The sequence below is a fragment of the Plecotus auritus genome, assembly GCF_963455305.1.
Source record: "Plecotus auritus genome assembly, chromosome: 5".
NCBI lineage: Eukaryota > Metazoa > Chordata > Mammalia > Chiroptera > Vespertilionidae > Plecotus > Plecotus auritus.
Genome location: NC_137776.1, coordinates 159,038,542 through 159,057,380, shown reverse-complemented (window position 1 = coordinate 159,057,380; position 18,839 = coordinate 159,038,542). Strand labels below are relative to the sequence as shown.

The 18,839-nt window shown below is 46.0% G+C and overlaps 1 protein-coding gene across 1 annotated transcript in view; it reads left to right on the top strand.

The window, feature by feature from the left end:
* Nucleotides 1-18,839, top strand: part of GABBR2 (gamma-aminobutyric acid type B receptor subunit 2) — a 339,710-nt gene that overhangs the window by 174,331 nt on the left and 146,540 nt on the right. The window contains exons 4-5 of the mRNA XM_080668601.1: nucleotides 1,238-1,339; nucleotides 13,785-13,850. Of these exons, the coding sequence (XP_080524727.1) occupies nucleotides 1,238-1,339; nucleotides 13,785-13,850 (168 nt within the window). The remainder of the gene's footprint in view (nucleotides 1-1,237; nucleotides 1,340-13,784; nucleotides 13,851-18,839) is intronic.

Genomic DNA, 18,839 nt, shown 5'->3' with positions numbered 1-18,839 from the left:
CTTTTGGGTATTGTGAATAGTGCTACTGTGAATGTGGGAGTACGAATATCTCTTTGAGTCCCTGCTTTTATTTATTTTGGGTCTATACCCACAAGTGGAATTGCTGGATCATATTGAAATTCTAGATTTAATTTCTGAGGAACCACCATACTGTTTCTACAGCAGCTGCACCATTTTACATTCCCACCAACAGTGCCCAAGGGTTTCCATTTCTCTACATCCACACCAACATTTTCTGATTTTAAATAATAACCACCCTAATGGAAATGAACAAGAAGTGCTTTTAAGGATCATCTTCTCAAATAGAAAGAAACTGAAGACGAGAGGGAGAAGGTCACATAGAGAGGCCAAGATCACAAGCAAGTCAGTGACAGAGCAGGACTAACCCTGGGTTCCACATCCTTCACCCAGTTCTTGCTACTAAAACACACAATCCAGTTTCCATTGCTTTATGCACACCCACGGCCATGGGCCCGATACAGACTGCAGATTTCTTTGGTTTGGTCCTAACTTTTTAAAATTCAAACTAGTATCAATATTTTAAAATATGGGGATCTTATATTTAAAAAAATCTAGATTTCTGATTCTGGTGACTCTGGACTAACATTCTGGCATGGCATGATGGGAGCTGTCACCTTAGACATGTGGTTGCCAGTTTGCTACAGTCCCTACCACTCTGTAATTTCTTTCCTGTTGGTCCTGGAGAACACTGGAGTTGGCAGCCCTCTCTGCCTTTCAAGCACATCGATGTTAGTCATTCTGTGTGTCAGCAGACATGTAGTTATGTTTAACACTACAGGCTGGTTCCATACCCCCCCTTACTCTTTTCTCCATTCTGCATTGTCCATTTGAATGTCTTGGCTATTTCTTCACCCTATAAGTTAAATAAGATTATAAATAATTAATACAAAATATAAATACTGTTGGGATGTACTTGAATAGTCTGGTTTAGAGTCAGTCTGACACTGGAGAAATACCAGCATTAAGTCCAGAGACTTGGATGCTCCTCTTGATTTTTCCAGAAAATTCATGGGAAACTTGAATAAGCCCCTTCCCTGTCTGGCCTCCTCGTGCTTGTGTGCCAGGCCCCACAGGGTGCTCTAGTTTATAATGAAGATAAAAACCACTCCTTTCTGATGTTAGTGGAGAAAATCACCTCACTCACTGGACGGCCTCTCTGAACCAGCCCTTTCTGTGGCCACCAGCACACCCACCCTCTACTTTTTCTCTCTGACAGGTGAGGAATGACCTGACTGGGGTTCTGTATGGTGAAGACATTGAGATTTCAGACACCGAGAGCTTCTCCAATGACCCCTGCACCAGTGTCAAGAAGCTTAAGGTAGGTGCAGTGGCCACGGCCTGAAGGACAGAACCAATGCCACGCTCCTGGGATTCCCAAATCCCCTGACTGTGAAGGCTCTTGGAGTTGAGGCTGTTTCATTTCATCCTTGGCACCTCAGACATGGGGAGAAGCTCCCAGGAGCTGGCTTCCCTTGGCTTTCCCCTTGCTGTGTCCAGCACTGGCCAGAGGTCTCAGCACCAGCTGCATGGCCATGTAGAGCTTACTCAGTGATTGTATGTCTGTTAACCCAGCCTCAGAGGTAAGCAGGGCACAAGTCAGCATCATCTCCAATGCGAAGCATCTCGGAGAGAGGAACTCTCTTGCCCAAAATCACAGCAAGGAAGTATACTGGGGGGACAGAAAGCCTAGGCCCCTGACCCCCTTCCGTGACACTCACTCTAGGAACAGAAAGGGTCAACTAGAAGTTTGCCAAGTTGTAAGTGGTCTCTGGGTGTCATCTGTCCATTCATTCTGCAAACTCTTAAATACCTTGTTTGCGCCAGATCCCCTCCTGGGCTTAGGTTTACCATCAGGCCTGCCCTTGTCCTCAGATGGCTTGCACCTGTTGAAGAAAGAAGGACCTCTCCGAGGAATCAGGAACACAGGGACCTGGGAACAGGGAGGAAGGGACTGGCCCCACTCAGGGAGAGGGTTGCAACAAGGCTCCAGAGAAGGGACAGCATTTGAGCTGGCCATGGACAATGAGCGGGATGGGGGCCTACAAGAACCCAGCAGGGAAGGAGGGCTGAAGACAGAGGGCCAGACAGCTGTGCTAACTTTACGCTTGGAATCAGTATGAATTCCAGGAGGCTGGCATATCAGGTGGGACAGGAAATTTGCCGAGGCTAGAAACAGTTTAGAGCCAGTTTCCATGAGCCTTGAATGCCTAGCTAAGAACTTTGGTCTTTTATCCTGAGAGCAGTGGGAGCTGCTAGGGATTTAAAGCAGATACAGACATGGTTAAAGCTGTCACTTTCCTCTTTCACTCTCTTGCACTCCCTCATGCCCACATTGAAAGTCATTGTCATGGAGACCCAGACATGACATATCCCCTCTCTCTTGGGCGGGTCCCAGGTTACACTAGTTAGAGCAGGTGGCAGTTTAGAGCGCTCATCTTTCAAAGCTCTCAGTTCACAGATGGCATACAGAAGCTGAGAGGTGAGGGGTAAGGGAAGCAGAACACCATCTCTTTGTCCCTATTCTGGAGCAAACACTGTATCTACACGTGACATTTCAGCCCTGGGAGCCTCTGCAGATGAGGAAACAGTAGCTAGGGAGGGCCTGCTGGCAGCACAGATGGTTGGGGCTGGATCTGCCCAAGCTCTTCCCCAGCAAGCTGTGTGGTCTGAGGTTTGAGTCGGGCTGTGTGAGGCCTGGAGGACCCAGAGGGGTGGAGGGCCCACTCCGCAGGGAGCGAGCCCCTGGAGTGGGGGAGGGGGTGGAGGAAAGGGCCTGGTACTGAACTGACATTCTCCTGCCACACACAGTGTCTCCCCAGGGTGGACACTTTAAATAGCTCCTTGTACCTTAGAGGCCCTGCAGAGTTCTGCAGGCTTTAAAGTTTAAAGAGCCTTTGTGTATAGAGCAGAAGCACTAGTTAAAAGTCTACAGGAAATTGGAATGGAACTGGGTGCTTTGCTCATCAACCAGCTAACTACAACAGAAGCAAGACTGATGTTAATAATGATGAAAATAGCAGCCGACCTTTCAAGTGCACTAACCAAGGGCCAAGTCCCCATGCACAGCCCTACACTTTCACTTACTTATTTAGTTCTCTCCAGAGCCTTGGACACAGGGAGTTTTGTATCTTCATTTCACAAATGAGGAACTTGAGGCTCAAAGAGGTTAAGGAACTCAACCCAAGTCACCAAGCTGGAAAGAGGGAGGTTGGAATTCAAACTTGGATCTGGGCAACGCCAGGGCCCAGCTTTCTCCTCCACCCCACACAGCTGCGGTTCTGAGAAAGGATTCCAATGTCACAAAAGCCCGGGAGGGCAGAGCCAAGGACGGCATGCTCAGTCTGTTGGCAAAGGGTTTCTGTTGCGTGAGGCACTCTTCCCCTAGAACCTGCATGGCTCCTTCTCATGCCTTCTTCCCTTCTTTGCTGAGTAGTCCCCCTTTCCCAGACTTATCCCTTCTCCAATTATTTCAGTTAAAATTTAAATCTTTGCCCCTCTCACTCCCTTTCCCCCTGTCTGCTAATTTCTGTCTCCATTGCACTGATGGGCATCTGTATATTTCCTGGGGCTGCCTTAACAAAGTACCACTAACTGGGTGGCTTAAAACAAAGAAATTTATTCTTTCACATTCTGAAGGCTAGAAGTCTAAGGTCAAAGCCATGCTGTCTGGAAGGCTTTGGGGTTCTACTATCCCTTTCTCTGAGCTCTGGTGTTGCCAGAGACCTTTGATGTTCGTTGGCTTGCAATCTATGCCTCACATGGCATTATCCCCCATCCTCTTCACATCATCTGTATATTAGGACACTAGTCATGTTGTCTCTCAACCCAACATGACCTCATCTTAGCTAATTACACCTGCAATGACCCTGTTTTGAAATTAGGTCACATTCTGAGGTTTGGGGGGTTAAGATTTTAATATTTGGAGGGGGGACACAATTCAACCATTAACAACATCTGACCTACTATTCATTTTACCTAGTTGTTTTGTTATCTGTCTCCTCCCACTAGGATGTAAGCTCTGAGAGATCGCTGTTTCTGTCTGTCATGGTCACTATTTTATTCCCCCATCACCTAGAACCAAATCTAACTTGCTCAATAAATTTGTTGAGTGTATATAAGGGAAATATCAAGTCTGGGCAGACAAAGTCAACAAAACACAAGAGTAAAATACTCAAGAACAAAGAAACGTAACTTCTGGAAAGCTCTGAGAAAAAGCAGACCTCTGGTTCACTGTGGGATAAGATAGAGAAGGAAGTACAGAGGACAGGGAAGAAAACTAAATAGAAAATTATAGAATTAAAATCTGCATACGAGGTAGTAGAGAGCAGAGTTAAAGCCAAGGTAAATAAAAATCAATAATATGGAGGACAAACTTGAGATTCAGAGGAAATGGTCAAAGAAATCAATCTAGTGAGAGAGAAGATAATAGTTATGGATGCTGGAGAAGGGAGATCCTGAGGGAAAATCAAACAGAATCAAAATTTTAAAAAACAACAACAAGCACGCCTAGCACCCAACTCGTGGTTTCTAATACTATTTTCAGGGAAAAGGAGCCAGGGTTCCCTGGGAAATAGCTGATTCTAGGACTGAGACAGGAACTAGATCCGGAATGTCTTGCAGTGCCAGAAAATAAGGCGTGCTCAAAACACTTCCACACACAGATGGGCTGGATCAGAGCGGTAGAGCAGCCAACTGAAAGAGTTCCTCGTGGCCACAGCTGGAACATTAGAGCAATAAAATAAAAGTGTTGGATTACAACTCAAAGTGTAAAATAAATATCCATGAGTTCATATTGATATGAATGATTGAATAAGTAAGTGGGAGAGAATAGACAAATCTCCTATGCTGAAGAATTCCAAATAATTTATATAGATAGTCACACTCAAGGAGGTGGAGCAGAACTACCCACTTATTAAGTGACTTCCTTCCAAAGAGTACAGTATGAAGGGGGTGGGAGCGGGGAGAATAACTCTACAGTAGAAAACCTGACAAACACTACCTCAGACAGGTGATCAAGGTCAGCATCAGCCGTGATAAGTCCTATTGATAGAATGTACCTTTAAATGATGTGATGAAAGGGCATTTTACCTCTATGATCTTCCTCCCCCAAATCCGTAACCTCAGTTTAACCATGAGAAAAACATGAGGCAAATTCTGTTGAAGGCCATTCTACAAAATATCCAACCAGTACTCCTCAACACCGTCTTGGTCTTTAAAAATAAGGAATGTCACCCTAGGCGGTTTGGCTCTATGAATAGAGCATCTGTCCATGGACTGAAGGGTTCAGGGTTCAGTTCCAGTCCAGGGCACTTACCTCGGTTGCAAGCTCAATCCCCAGCCCTGGTTGGGCCCCATGCAGGAGGCAACCAATCGATGTGTCGCTCTCACATCAATGTTTCTCTCTTTCTGTCTCTCCCCCTCCCTTCCACTCTCTCTAAAAATCAATGGAAAAAATATCCTCAGGTGAGGATTAAAAAAAAGGAATGTCTAAGTTTAAAGGAGTCTATGGAGACCTGACAACTGAATGTGGTGTCCTGGGTGAAATTCAGAAGTAGAAAAGGACATTAGAAAAAAGAACTAAGGCGGTCTGAATACAGTATGGACTTTAGCTAATAATAATGAGTCAGTCCTGACTCATTAATTGTAACAAATGTACCATACTAACACAAGATGTTAAAAATAGGGGAAACTGTGAGGGACATATGGGAATTTTCTATACTATCTTTGTGGTTTTTCTGTAAATCTGAAACTATTCTCAAATAAGAAATTTATTTTTTAAAAAATTGGAGACAAACTTACATGGGCTCAAGAGGGAACTACTAGATTGGAGCTGACAAAATTGCCAATCTTCAACCATGATGGAACTATAAAATCAACAGTTTCATAAGGAATGTGCCGGCTACATGTGCAGACTAGCTGGCCTTTCCACATTCTAACAGAATCGGTGAAAAGAGAGTCATATATAGACACATTTTGCCAAAACTTTTGAAATACAAACATAAAAAGTTTTGAAATGTACAAGTATCTAGGCCAGAAAAAAGCATATTTTCCACAAAGGTGCAAAATCCAGGCCACCTTGACTCCTTTGCAATGTTCAGTCCCAGAAACAATGGACCACGGGGAGACGTTCTCCGATGTGTGAGGTTCACGTGGTGCACGTGCCAGGTGCCCTTCTAGAAGTTAGTCCTTGCAGTCAATGTCATCCTTCTAGAACCAGGGCAAACTTCATAGTTGAGGTCATGACAGACATGTTCTGAGGACCACCAGAACCTGTGGAAAGAGCTAAGTTTAAATAGTTGTTATAAAAGATGCAAAAATTCATTTTGGAAGCAAATATACATATACATATAATGCAAAAATAGATACTATAATAACAGTTATTGAATATAAAAATCTAAATTCCTTTAACAGAGCCAAAGAATTAGATGAGTTAAAAAAAAAAAAGAAAGAAGAAAAAGGATGCTAAACTCCTGGTCTTACATAGGAGAGGGACTCCGAAGAGACCATTTCACTCACGAGTTTCATAATTAGAGAAATATAAGCTAAAGAAGGCTTAGAGTAACTTAATAGTAAATACATATAATGCAAACAGAAGCTTCTGAAACATGGAAGATAAAAGCAAAGAAAATCTAGCCCATGTATTGAAAAACATAAAGCAGATGTGAAAATTACAAAACAAAAAATATAATTGCTGATGAAATATAATCATCCTGACCATAAATTCGAATTGGTCAAACTCCCCATTAAAAGGCAAAGACTTTCCGATTGTGTTTTGAAGAGGTAATTGTAGCTATTTACAACAGAGTGACACAGAAAGGTCAAAGGTAAAAGGTTGAACAAAGGTACAGTATACCAAGCAAACCAAAATGAAACAAGAATCCCAGTGTTCATATTAGTACAAAGCGAATACAAGGTTCAGGTGTTAAGGAGAGTCATTTTCTATAAATAAGGATACAATTCACCAAGAGAATAATACACTCATGGACCATTATTGCTCTAAATTGCATCTCACTGAAATATATAAAGAAAAGCCTGTTAAAAATACAAAGGGGAATTGATAGAAACACGGAAGTATTGGGAGCCATAACATCTCTCTCTCTCTCTCTCTCTCTCTCTCTCTCTCTCTCTCTCTCTCTCTCTCTCTCTCTGTGTGTGTGTGTGTGTGTGTGTGTGTGTGTGTGTGTGTGTCTTGGGCAGATCACCCAAGCGAAAATAAGCATAGAGGAACTGAATAATGAAATTAATCAGGCTGATTTAGCAGCTATGAATCTAAAGAAAGTCAGGAAATAAAACCATCTCTGTGTGATGAAGACCCCAGGAGGTTAAGCTCATTCTGGGCTTGTTCCAAACAGGGGCCTTTAATATTAACTGTTGCCAGACCTGACTGGAAGGCCATCCCACGGAAGGGCTGCCCCTGGGTATTTCCATGGTGTGACCTTGGGCCTTGTGGGGGAGGGCACCAGGCTTCTGTTCAGTTCAGTTGCTTTATTCGCCTTCCCCTGAGCAGCCCCAACCCTGCTCATTCAGGATTTATATTACAGGAAAATCTCCTTATTTTATAAATTAGCTGATTAGCAGCTTTAATTCCATCTGCAGTGTTCATTCCCCCTTGCCATGTCACATGGCATATTCACAGGTCCTCAGAATTAGGACATGCTTATATTTGGGGGGCCGTTATTCTGCCTGTCACTGGATAACCACAAAGATAGGCCTTGAGGTAGACTGTTCCCCGCTTTGCTCCATGGGAGAGTGCTAGTGGGAATTCTATCCCTACCCCAGAGGCCAAGAACCTGGCCTGTCTATCTGAAAATGCAGTTCGTACAAGAACCCTGAGGGGACACAAAGCTAGAATAAATATTGTGCATCTTCCCAGCGGGTAAGTTTTGCTCAGAGATGTGGGAAGGAAACGCATTATTTTTATCTTAAGATAAACATAGATACGTTATTAGAATGCTAAGTATACATGAATTTTTAAAATAAAGTAATAAACTTTAAAGAAATCCATGCTTTGCCAGTGGGCTGTCCTGGGCTATTCCCTCTTCACTCCCTTTCTTAAGTATATGTCCCCTGCTTCTCTGTCTTTAAGGACATTTCTGGTGAGGAAAAAAAGGTCTAAGAAAGACTAATTTTAGCTAATAAAAGAGAGCACTCATTCTGATGTGGAATCAGTCTGTCAGAGCCAGGAGCGACTTTGGAAAACATCTAGGCTGACTCTCTTAGGCTTACCCCACGTCATAGCTAGACAAACCCCTATCTCAGTGTCCACGGCCCCTAAGACACTCCCCCAGCCTGCATCATGACCAGCCTATAATAGTTCAGCTGCCCTGGGGCTCATAGCACCTCAGCCCTTTCTACAACATCCAACACGGTTTGATTGGATTTTTCAACAGCCCATTGAGATAGTTAGAGTGGGTCTGTGCTGGGCCCTTGAGAACCAGGAAGCTATTGAACGAGGTTGGAGACAGAAGCACAGGTGGCAGAAGATGCTAGATAACCCAGAGATCAATGTCAGGTCAATCTTGACCTTCTAGCAGGACCCACACCCCTACCACAGGGAAGACAGAGCAGGGTGGCCTCTCCTTTTCTGCTCTTTAAATGCACAACAGCTATTGTGATGTCTCAGGATTGCATTTGCCACTCAGGTCCTTTTACTTTACAGTTGCAGGACTTGTCTCCGTGACTTGTTGCTGCAGACTGGATGCTGAGCTCCTGCAGCTCAGGCCTGGTGGGGTTGGCCTCCTTAGCCTGGGAGGCACTGTATAGGAAGGAGTGGTCAAGCGTCAGGCTCTGGAGCCAGACACACCTGGGGCCGAGTCCTGCACAACCACTTCCTACCTGTGTATCTTAGTCTAGAAAGGGAGCCTGAGATTCTTGTGAAAATGATTTACTGAGAGTGTGCTCAGGAAAAGGGGAGAGAAGCAGGATGAGGCTAGAAGGGAGCTAGCCAGAACGCTGTCTTGGTGAGACCCGGTTAGCCTGGCCCCACAGGGTCTCTGGAGCATAGCCTGCACTACAGAGCTGGGCTCACCTTTCAGCTAAGGGGCTGGAGTTTTATATGTGTGTGTCAGTCACTGGGGGCTGTGGAGTGTGAGGCCTGGCATAGCCTTTTGAAGCCAGGAAGCTCCTCCCCTTAGCTGAGAAGGGAGTGAACTCTTAGCAGCCTACCCTCACTACAGAGCTGGGAGGGGTGTGCCAGTCCTGAGGAGGGAATTCAGCATGACCAATGGCATCTGCCACACCTGGGAAAATCTCAATTTGGGGAGCCTCCGTTTGCTGGTGATACTTTCCAGAGTGGGCATAATAATAGCACCTACCTCCTAGGCTGAGACTGACGTACTGCTTAGCACAAGTGCTAGAAGGAGCTCAGGAATTGTCATTTATTGTGACTTTGCTAGACCCCTGCAAACGGGTGTTTTTTAATTGGGTCATCCTTCTTAAGTGTCACTTTTGTGTGTATATGTGTGATTTTAGCTCCCTTCAAGGGTCTCAGAGACAAAGCGGTTCTAGAAAACAATGAGACTGGCCTAGGAAAAAGGAAAGGAAATCCACCCAGAGTTTTGGCCTCCCACCCCTCCTCCACCCCTCCAAGCCATAGCCATTTCCTGCCATTTTTGCCTCTTCCTATGGGCATGGCTTCTTGAGGGCTTGAACATATGTCTCCATTATGGTCTGCAACCTTAGATCTAGCCATTTGAGAAGAAGTTGTCATTTGTCCAATCTCAGGTCATCTACTTATACTCAGGCAGCACCTTGCAGAGCCAAGGGTCCATGGGACCTCTGCCATGTTCTAGGTTCTCTGTAACATCACAGCTCATCTCTGTCACTCTCATCCTCAGGATGTTTGACTCTCCTCCCCTATGTCCTGTTCCCCAAACTCCTTAAATTGTCCCCATGCTCTTTCCACTACTGAGGAGAGTATGCTCGTACCCAGGAGAGTGTGCTCATACCTCTTTCCACTCTTTGGACTTTCAGGAAAAGAAGCTAGTTATGCAGCATTTAAAAGCATGATTCTGGAACTTTTGTGAGAGCATACTATGAGTGTTAAAACCCTATAAGATCCCCCAAATCCAAAACCTTACCCCAAATCCTGAGTTTTCCAATAAATTGCTGCACCAGAAAGACAAATCAGGTATATCATGCCTTTCATACCCACAGGACCACTCCTCATGCACCTACCCTACTTTGAGAAGTACCTCATCCTCTTCATATTGCTCTCCAGACCCCCAGTAAGGATACCAGCCCCGTCGCATCTCCCTTTGTCCTCTCCTCTACCCCGGATCCCAGGTTCCAGCTGCAGTGGGTGCTGGCTTGTTCTCTTTCCTCCCAGACTTTGGAGCATCTTACCCTCTCTTACTCACTGTCTAGAGTCATAATGGGTGTGAATATCTCCCTGTATCAACCATAGACTGGCTCTGGATGGGATCTTTTCTCAGGGTACTCTGATGGTCAGGGAGCACCAAGGTAAGACCATTGGTTTTGGGGTGCTGTGCAGTCTTGGTGGAAGTCTTTTGCCTCTCTGGGAAGAGGTTAACTAGATCACTGATCCCCTGGGCCCCATCTAGTCCTAAGAGACTAGGAGCACAGACCAAGCAATCCATCCAACTTGGTTGTCAAGGTAACAGAGATACTAAATGGTCCACAAATGGCAGAGCTGGTTATCTATCTGACAGCAAGTGGTCAGGTGGTCAGCTATGAAGATGTGGGTCCCTTGGTCCATTTAAGAAATTGACATGGTGAACCCAATCAGTGCCTGGTCCCTAGGCTAACAGGATAGAAGTGCAATGATGATACCAGCTGCTGAATAACTAGTATGGGCCAGGCTTTGTGCTTGATGCTTTGTACAGCATTTATTCACTTCATCATGCATCCAATACCTATGTATTGATACATATGCTATGACCTGTGCTGGGAGTTAGGAACCCAGAGATGAATCAAGTTACCCTCAGTCCAGTGGGAAAGACCGACAAGTAAGTTGTCTTGTGCCATGATAGAGTGCTCTGGGCCCATGGAGGAATAAATGGCCACCAAGACTTATGGGACAGAGATGGCCTCTCCGAGTAGGGGTGCCTGAGCTAAGGCATGAAGGGTGAGTAGCCACTGTCCAGGCCGAATGAGTGGGGTTGGAGGGAAAGACTTTCTAAATGGATGAGCTTACAGAAAGAAAGGGGGGATAGAGTGGGAAAATGAATGAACGAACGAACGAACTGATAGCAGACCTGCAGGTAGTTCATTCTTGCTGCTGTGGGGAGTAGTGAGAAGTGAGGACTAGTGAGAAATGAGATTGAGAAGTGTGCAGGAGTCAGTTGGTAAAGAATCTTAAGTGCTCTACTGAGAGCTCAGAGATTGCCCTATAAAGTTCAGGGAGCTGTGAAAAGATTTAACAAGATCACATTTGAATCTTGGAATGATCCCTTCATTGATTCTGTGGATACTGCGGTGGGTGGGGCAGGACTAAAGGTAGGGATCCGGGTGGGAGGCTGCTGTAGTTCACTAAATAGGGAATGATGGTAGCTAAACCAGGGCTGTGGGGCTGGAGGTCAGGGATAATTTGGGAGCTATGAGCAGACAGAACCAACAGGCCCTGGTTATGGCTTGGATGAAGAAAGAGGAGTGAATCTAAGATGACTGCCGAGTTTCCCAGCTTGGGGGTGGGCTGTTGGCAACACCAGTCTCAGAGCTAGACAGCACAGGAGGAGAAAGGGGCTTGTTAGGAAAGATGATGAGTCCATTTTGGGTCATAGTGAGCTTGAAGTGCCTGGGAGAACCCGAGGAGGTATCCAGTGGGCAGCTGGAAAAAAGTATCTGGGTTGGACTGAGAGATTTTGGAATTCACAGCACACAGTGTGGGGGTCATGAATGAGGTTGCCCATGGAAAGTGATGAGGGCAGAACTGAGGGAAACACCAACATTTAGGGATGGACAGAAATGGGGAACTGATTCTGAGTGGGAGTAACGAGGAGGTAGGGGGGAACCAGGAGAGAACATCATGGAAGCCAATAGGTGGGTTTCATATCATGAGTCCTACAGCCACCTGCAAGGTAGGTAGCATTCTCTCTCCTTCAGAGATGGGGAAATTGAGGCTTCAAGAGAGTAAGACTCAGGATCTTGCAGCTGGTCAGTGGTGGAGCTGGGATCTGAACCAAGGTCTCTCTAATTGCAAAATCCAATAAGCTGTTTCTATATCATGTTTAGCAACACAGGGCTTGGCACAAGTAGATGTTCCATAAATGTTTGCTGGATGGATACTGTTAGCAACAAGAAATGCTAAAAGATTTCCACAACAAGCAGAAAGACCCTGGAGTGTGCCTGGGAGCATGTCCACAGAACGGAAGCGGCTTAGAACTTTTTATAGCATCGCAGACATGGTGATGACAAAGGCTGGCCTTCCTTCAACTGCTCTGTTAATGATCTTTTAAAGTCCTTTCAGAGCAAGTGGGTTTTTTTTTTTCTTCTTTCCATTCTTGCTTGCAAACGAAGGATGATTTTAGAATCCAAGCCTTTTTTATTTTGCTAAAGTACATGATGAGTAAAATGGCCTCCCAGTCAGCACTTTCCAATTTTGAAAGATGCTAAAAACTGATATTTGAAAGCATGCTTCTCTTCTTTATGCTTCAAAGGGTCTTGAGGCCTGTTGGAGAGTACAGGATGAACAGTGGGAAGGTAGCACCACCTGCAAGGCTGGGCCTCACTGCAGAAGGCAGGAAGTGACGGGGGAAGGGACAGGCATGCAGGCCAGGACTCAGCTGGTCTGGTGACTGCACAGCACGGCCTCCTTCAGCCTGTTCTCTATGGGGTAGGGCCCAGCCTGGGTCCTCACTCCCTGGAAAGCAACCAAGAGCCCCTTACCCTGACCTGAGAGGGAGCATCAGAGAGTAAATGTTTGTTGAATTAATAAATGAGTCACAGAAGCTGTTGTACAACTTATACCTATTAACCACATTGAAATAATGAGATAATAAATAACCATTTATAGAGCATTCGAATATAGATTTTCCTTTGAAATGAAGGTGGGCCAGGGGAAGGTTATAAAACTAATACTAGATAGTATTTATTAGACAGTTACTCTGTGTCAGGAGCCGAGTTAAGCACTTCATCAGGATTATCTCATTAGTGCCCCCAGCAACCCTGTAAAGTAGGTCCATTATCCACAATTTGCAGATCAGGAAATTGAGGCTACAATGGAAAAAAGGTGCCATCTGAGGCCACCCTTAAAGCCTGTTGGTAGATCTGATATTTGAACAAAGCTCAGAACTCAGACTCTGAAACTTGATTGGGAAGCTTTGTGGATTCCAGGAAGGTAGAAAAGTCTAGAATAAAGGGTAGGAAGCAGGAGGCGGCTCAGCTGGGTCTCATATCTCATTTGTGCAGACACCATCCTGGGGACCTAGGAAGCTCCCTTCCCTCCACTGGCCTCAGTTTCCCTGCATGTGCAGTGCAGAAGTTAGACAGTTTCTGCACCCTGCAGAGTTTGGAGGAGAGCAGAGGAGAGGCCAAGGCCCCTTAGAGCTGTCAGCTTTAGCCTTCAGCCTGTGCAGACTTATCCTGCTGCTTGCCCATGAGACCAGGGAGGGCTGACAGCAGGAACCAAGGGAAAGTTGGCCCCAAAGAGGACCAGAGAATCTGAGGTTTCCCTGCCTGCCCTGCTCAGGCAGAGCTCTTGGCTTGGAGCCTAGGGTGCACGAACATTCTCTGCCCACAGCCTCAAGCACTCTAGGGTGTGCCATCATCCACTCACCTTTACATACCTGTCCTTCTGTCCACAGGGCAATGATGTGAGGATCATCCTGGGCCAGTTTGACCAGCATATGGCAGCAAAAGTGTTCTGTTGTGTAAGTAAAACTTTGATCATGTCTTTGTATCTTTGGGAAATTTCACAAAGTTTTTTCTCAGACTCATTCTCACTGCCTGGTTGGTGAGTGAGGTCCTAGGATTGGAGTCTGGAAGCAAAAGTTTTACTCTCACTGTTCTTTCTTCTTTTTATGGAGCTAAAACCCCAGGGCTCAGAACAGTGCCGTCATAGGAGGAACCAGTGACCGTCGTTTACCAAATTCACTGCCTAACCTGTTGTGTAAGACCTGTCTGCTGATCCTAAGTCCCCTTGACTCAGCCATGCTCAGTAGAGGCCTGTAGTGTGCACTGTGCAGGGGAAGATACCACTTACGGGGCAAGGCTGAGCTGCCTCAGACCCCTCCCTGCCCTGTAAGCAGGGCTCAGAGTCTTAGCTTTAGAGTTAACTGTCAACTATTCATTATCAACCCCTGAATCCTTTGCAATTGTCTGGTGTGTGACAGGTGACAAAGTACTTTTTTATACCTTATCTCATTGAATCTGCCCAATAACCACATGAAGCAACTATTATTAGCTCATTTTACAGATGAGGAAATAGAGGCCCAGAGAGCAACAGGGGCTTTTCAAAAGCCCTCTGCCAGTTCATGGCAGATCTGAGGTTCATTTCTATTCACTTGATTCCCCATTGAATCCTCTTTTTTCCATATGAGGTTCTAACCTAAGTATATATAGGAGTTCTAATACAGGAACTAAGTCTTTCTATTTTAATGCCATGGCTCCCCCTTGTCTGCCCTGAGTCAGGAGAAAGGTCAGCAGAATGAGAACCCAGTTATGTGAGTCGTCATTGACCCAATAAGCTCTTCCTCTTAGACTGAGGTTAATTTGGGTGTGTGGTCTCTAGTGTTGGGCCACAGGCCTCTATTTCCTTGAACTTTTGTCAGTAACTTGGATGAAATTATAAAAAGCAGCATGTAGGAATTTTAGAAGTTGTGATATATGTAGGATGACAGAGTTGGGGTGCAAAGAACCTTAACAGGCTGGAACATTTGATTAAATCCACGAAGATTAAATTTAATAGTCCTAACAATAGGTTACATTAGAACAAATCAAGCCGCCTAAGTCCAGGGTGGTAGAGGCATAACTGAGGAGTACTGTGTGTTGAGAGCAGAGACATTGGGGTCTTTGTTGACTTCAAGGTTAGTGTAAGCACAGCTGCCAAGGGAGCTAAGGTGGCCAGGCTGCATGTCCACACTCAGTGTGGGTGGTCCCTCTGCTCTGTGCTGGACAGACTCTGCCTACAATGTCCAGCTCAGCTCCTGGTGCCTGCTTCAGAATAGATGCAGGAACTGGAAGCAAGGAGAGAGCCGTAGCTGGAAGCCACAGTTGCACAGCAATATCTCATCCTGAAGGCCCAGGAGCAAAGTAAGAACTGCCTGATCATCTCCCGAAATCCCAGGGAGGAAGGAGAAGTTACGAGGCTGACATTTCAGGAGATTCTGGGTGGAGCTGAGAGCTCTGGAGTCTGTCTGCTTGGACTTGAACCCTTGCTCTGCTGCTTGGTTACTGAATTTGGTCTTGTTGTCACTTTCTGAGCCTGATTTCTCACCTGTAAAGTGGAGATAATAATAACATCTGTCTCATAACATCGTTGTGAAGATTAAATGAGCAGAAACACTGCACAGCACCTGATGTATACAGGGAGCCCTCAGTAAATGTCAGGGGTCTTTTTAAGTTTGTCATGGAAGGTCTCAGGTGTCTAAAGGACTGCCAGTGTGCTGGAGAGTTTACTAACTGATGGACTTTACAAGATTGTATTAAGCATCCTATGTATCAGTTAAGGATAATAAGTGGTCATTTCATATGAAAATCTAAGGAGGAACATGAGAAAAAATTTTAAAAACAGCAAGTTGATTTAATACATTTTACTTCAGAAATCATAAAACCTTATACATTTACCGTGTAGGGTCCAGAAATGGCCGATTTTAGAAAGGAAAATAATTGGAGATGTGCTCTCTTTTAGGGAAAAGGCTGCCCTCCCCCTCCAATATCCCCAGATTTTGAAAGCAGCTGGCACATGGTGAATAATAACTCCAAGAAATGTAAATTTTAATAAAAATGGTCAATATAGGCTCTGCACTGAGTACTGGCCATCTCCTATTTGCAAGAAATGCAATAAACCTCATGTTCTGATTTGAGCCAAACTCGAGCTCAGGCGTGACTGTGGTTTCACTCTGTGCCATGCATTGGGATTATTCTGAGTAGCATTTCCAGCCGTGGCTTTGCTTCAGAACAGATGGTGTGGCTGTCTCTCTCTTGACCCAGAGCCCCAGGCTGCCTGCCTTTCACATGGCATGGGACACCGCCCCACCTTCTCACCCCACTCTTCTCTTTCCTTTTATTGGATTTGGTACTTTCAGATGGACCTTCCCTTAGAGTCTTTGCTGGCTGCTTTGTTCGTGCAAGAGTTTCTCAGAGGTCTGGGGTGGATGTTTATTCCATGTGTCAGGCTCTCAGATGGATCTGCCCTCCAGCCATTCAGTCTTATCTGGTTAGGAAGGAGTTCTCTGGCAGGTCTGGAAGGTCCTGAGGGGAGTCTATTGGGTGTCTTCACAATGGATCAAGACTGGGGTGTGTGATGGAGGGGTGGGGTTTGCTGCTCAGAGCAGAGACCCACAGAGAGAGGCTTCCTGCCCATGTCGGGGTCAGAGCACACGCCGCATGGAAACATTGCGTCCCTGCCATCCAAATGCCGCAGTGCAAACTTTGCAGCATGTTGCTGTGTTCTTGAGATTGGAACTGTCAACCAGTGGGCGAGCAGGCTCCAGCAAATGTAAGGCCTATTTATAGCCCTGTGGCAAAATGTTCATTTTGGCTCCAGCACAGTCCAAGCATGGCATGGTGCTTTTGTCTTCTCCCTCCTTGGTGGTCTGGTGTCAATTCTCCAGCACTCTGACCTGGGTTCTGGTTTTAGCTCTGCCAGCTGTGTGACCTCAGCCAGGTCAATTCGTATCTTTAATCCCTGGCTGCCTCATCTCTAAAATGGAAGCAATGATCTCTGACCCATCAGCCTCATGGGGTTGTCAAGAGGCTTAAATAAGGCCACCGAAGGGAGACCATCGTCCCAACTATTAACTGCTTTACTGACATGAGGATTTCTAACAGTATTTTAGTGAACTATATATTATAGGGAAATTAGGCACCCAGTGCACAAATTCGTGCACCTTGAAAGGAACTGTGGGCCATGAGGCTGCGGTAGGCACAGGGGCGGGTCTCAGCCCATCCTCCATGCCGCCCACCCGGTCCCTCCTGCCGCAGCCCCCGGTCCCCTGTCTGCCGGCAGCCCCACTCCTGCTGCTGCTCCCACGGCGCACGGAGCCATTGGGGCCGGCGCCAGTAGCGGGTGTGAGTGGGGCTGGCGCCGTCAGTGGGTGCAAGCAGCGGCTGCTGCTCCGATTGCCCCTCAGGGGCTGCTGCTCGCACCCACTGATGGTGCCGAGTGATCGGGACCAGCGCCGGGCACTGGCAGCAGGTGCAAGTGGCAGCTCTGGCATCAGCTGTGGGTGCGGCAGCTCCGGCGCCGGCAGCGAGTGCTAGCGGGGCCAGTGCCGGCAGCAGGTGCGAGCACTAGGCGGGACCGTGGTGTGCAGAAGCAAAGAATTTTCAGTAACCACCAGAGGCTCGCCCCGATGACAGAGACTGGTTCCCCATCTTGGTCTGGTGCCCCCACTTAACTGCTCCACCATCCCACCGTGGCCAACACCCGCCATGTTCCGCACACGCCCCCTGGTGGTCAGCACACATCATAGTGACTGGTTGTTCAGTTGTTCCGGTTGTTCTGCCGTTCGGTCTATTTGCATATTAGCCTTTTATTATATAGGATGTCCTTCTTATATGGGGAGGAGAGGAGGCAAAAGGAAGGTTAATAAAATAAATGGGATTTTTAAAAAAATTTCTCATCATGGTTCCTTGTCTATAGTTAATAGGAACCAAAGCAGTTCATGGGACTAAAGAAGGAGAGCTTAGGACTGCCCGTCGCCATGTGGCAGGGTCCATTTGGTGGCTAGAGGTCCTGAGACCACATTCTTACCAGAGGCAGAGAAAATGAAAACCCAGGTGGCCAAGTAAACTGGAGATGTGTTCATTCAGTCACTCCACATTTTTTGGGTGGTCTCTGTACACCAGGCACCGTGCTAAGTACTGAGGACCCTGGGAGGAGCAGACACCACCCTCCAAGAACTCCCCATCTGGCAAAGAAGACAGCAAAGCATACCAGTAGCCACTTAGAGCTCACATACCCGACAACCTCAGCTCTTTTGAACGTGGGAGTACCGGAATGGAGGCCCAGTGGTTTCTCCACAGTTGCTTGAGACAGTGGATGATATATTTAAGTCCAGTCTACCTCCCTTTTAGACCCTTACTCAAAACCTATTTACTTTTGCTCTATACATATGTTTAATAGTCCCTGCATTCCAAGCACATAGCAGTCTAAAAGCAGCAAATTCCTAATGAGGAGAGGGACTTGATGACAGTGAAAAGTAACTATCTAGATCTGACAGCTAGAAAGAAGAGAAAGCCATAAAAAGTAGATCCTAAACTCCAAGTTAAACAGTCCAGGGCCATTTGGTATTTGGACCGGTCTTCTTTATCTCCATAAGCATCACCATCCATGGCCCATAATAATGACTGATGTTCACAATGAAACTATGAGTTTCATTGGAGAAGGAAACAAGAAGGAGCAGCTAAATATTCCTGAGTGCAGTGTTGGACAAGCCTGGTACACATATTATCTCATTTAATTCTTACACCAACCCAGTGATATGGGCTTTGCTTTCCACAGGCTGTAGATGAGAAATGCGAGGCCCAAGGTGTTGTTGGCTAGTTAAAAGCTGGTGTGGGGCAAAGAATCTAGAGCTGCTTGACTGGAATCTTTTTTTTTTTTCCCCAGAAAGTCAGTTAGACAATTTTTTATCTTCATAAAATGGACTAATGTTCTAAACAAAGTGTGGTGTCGCTCAAATGGACTAAACTTC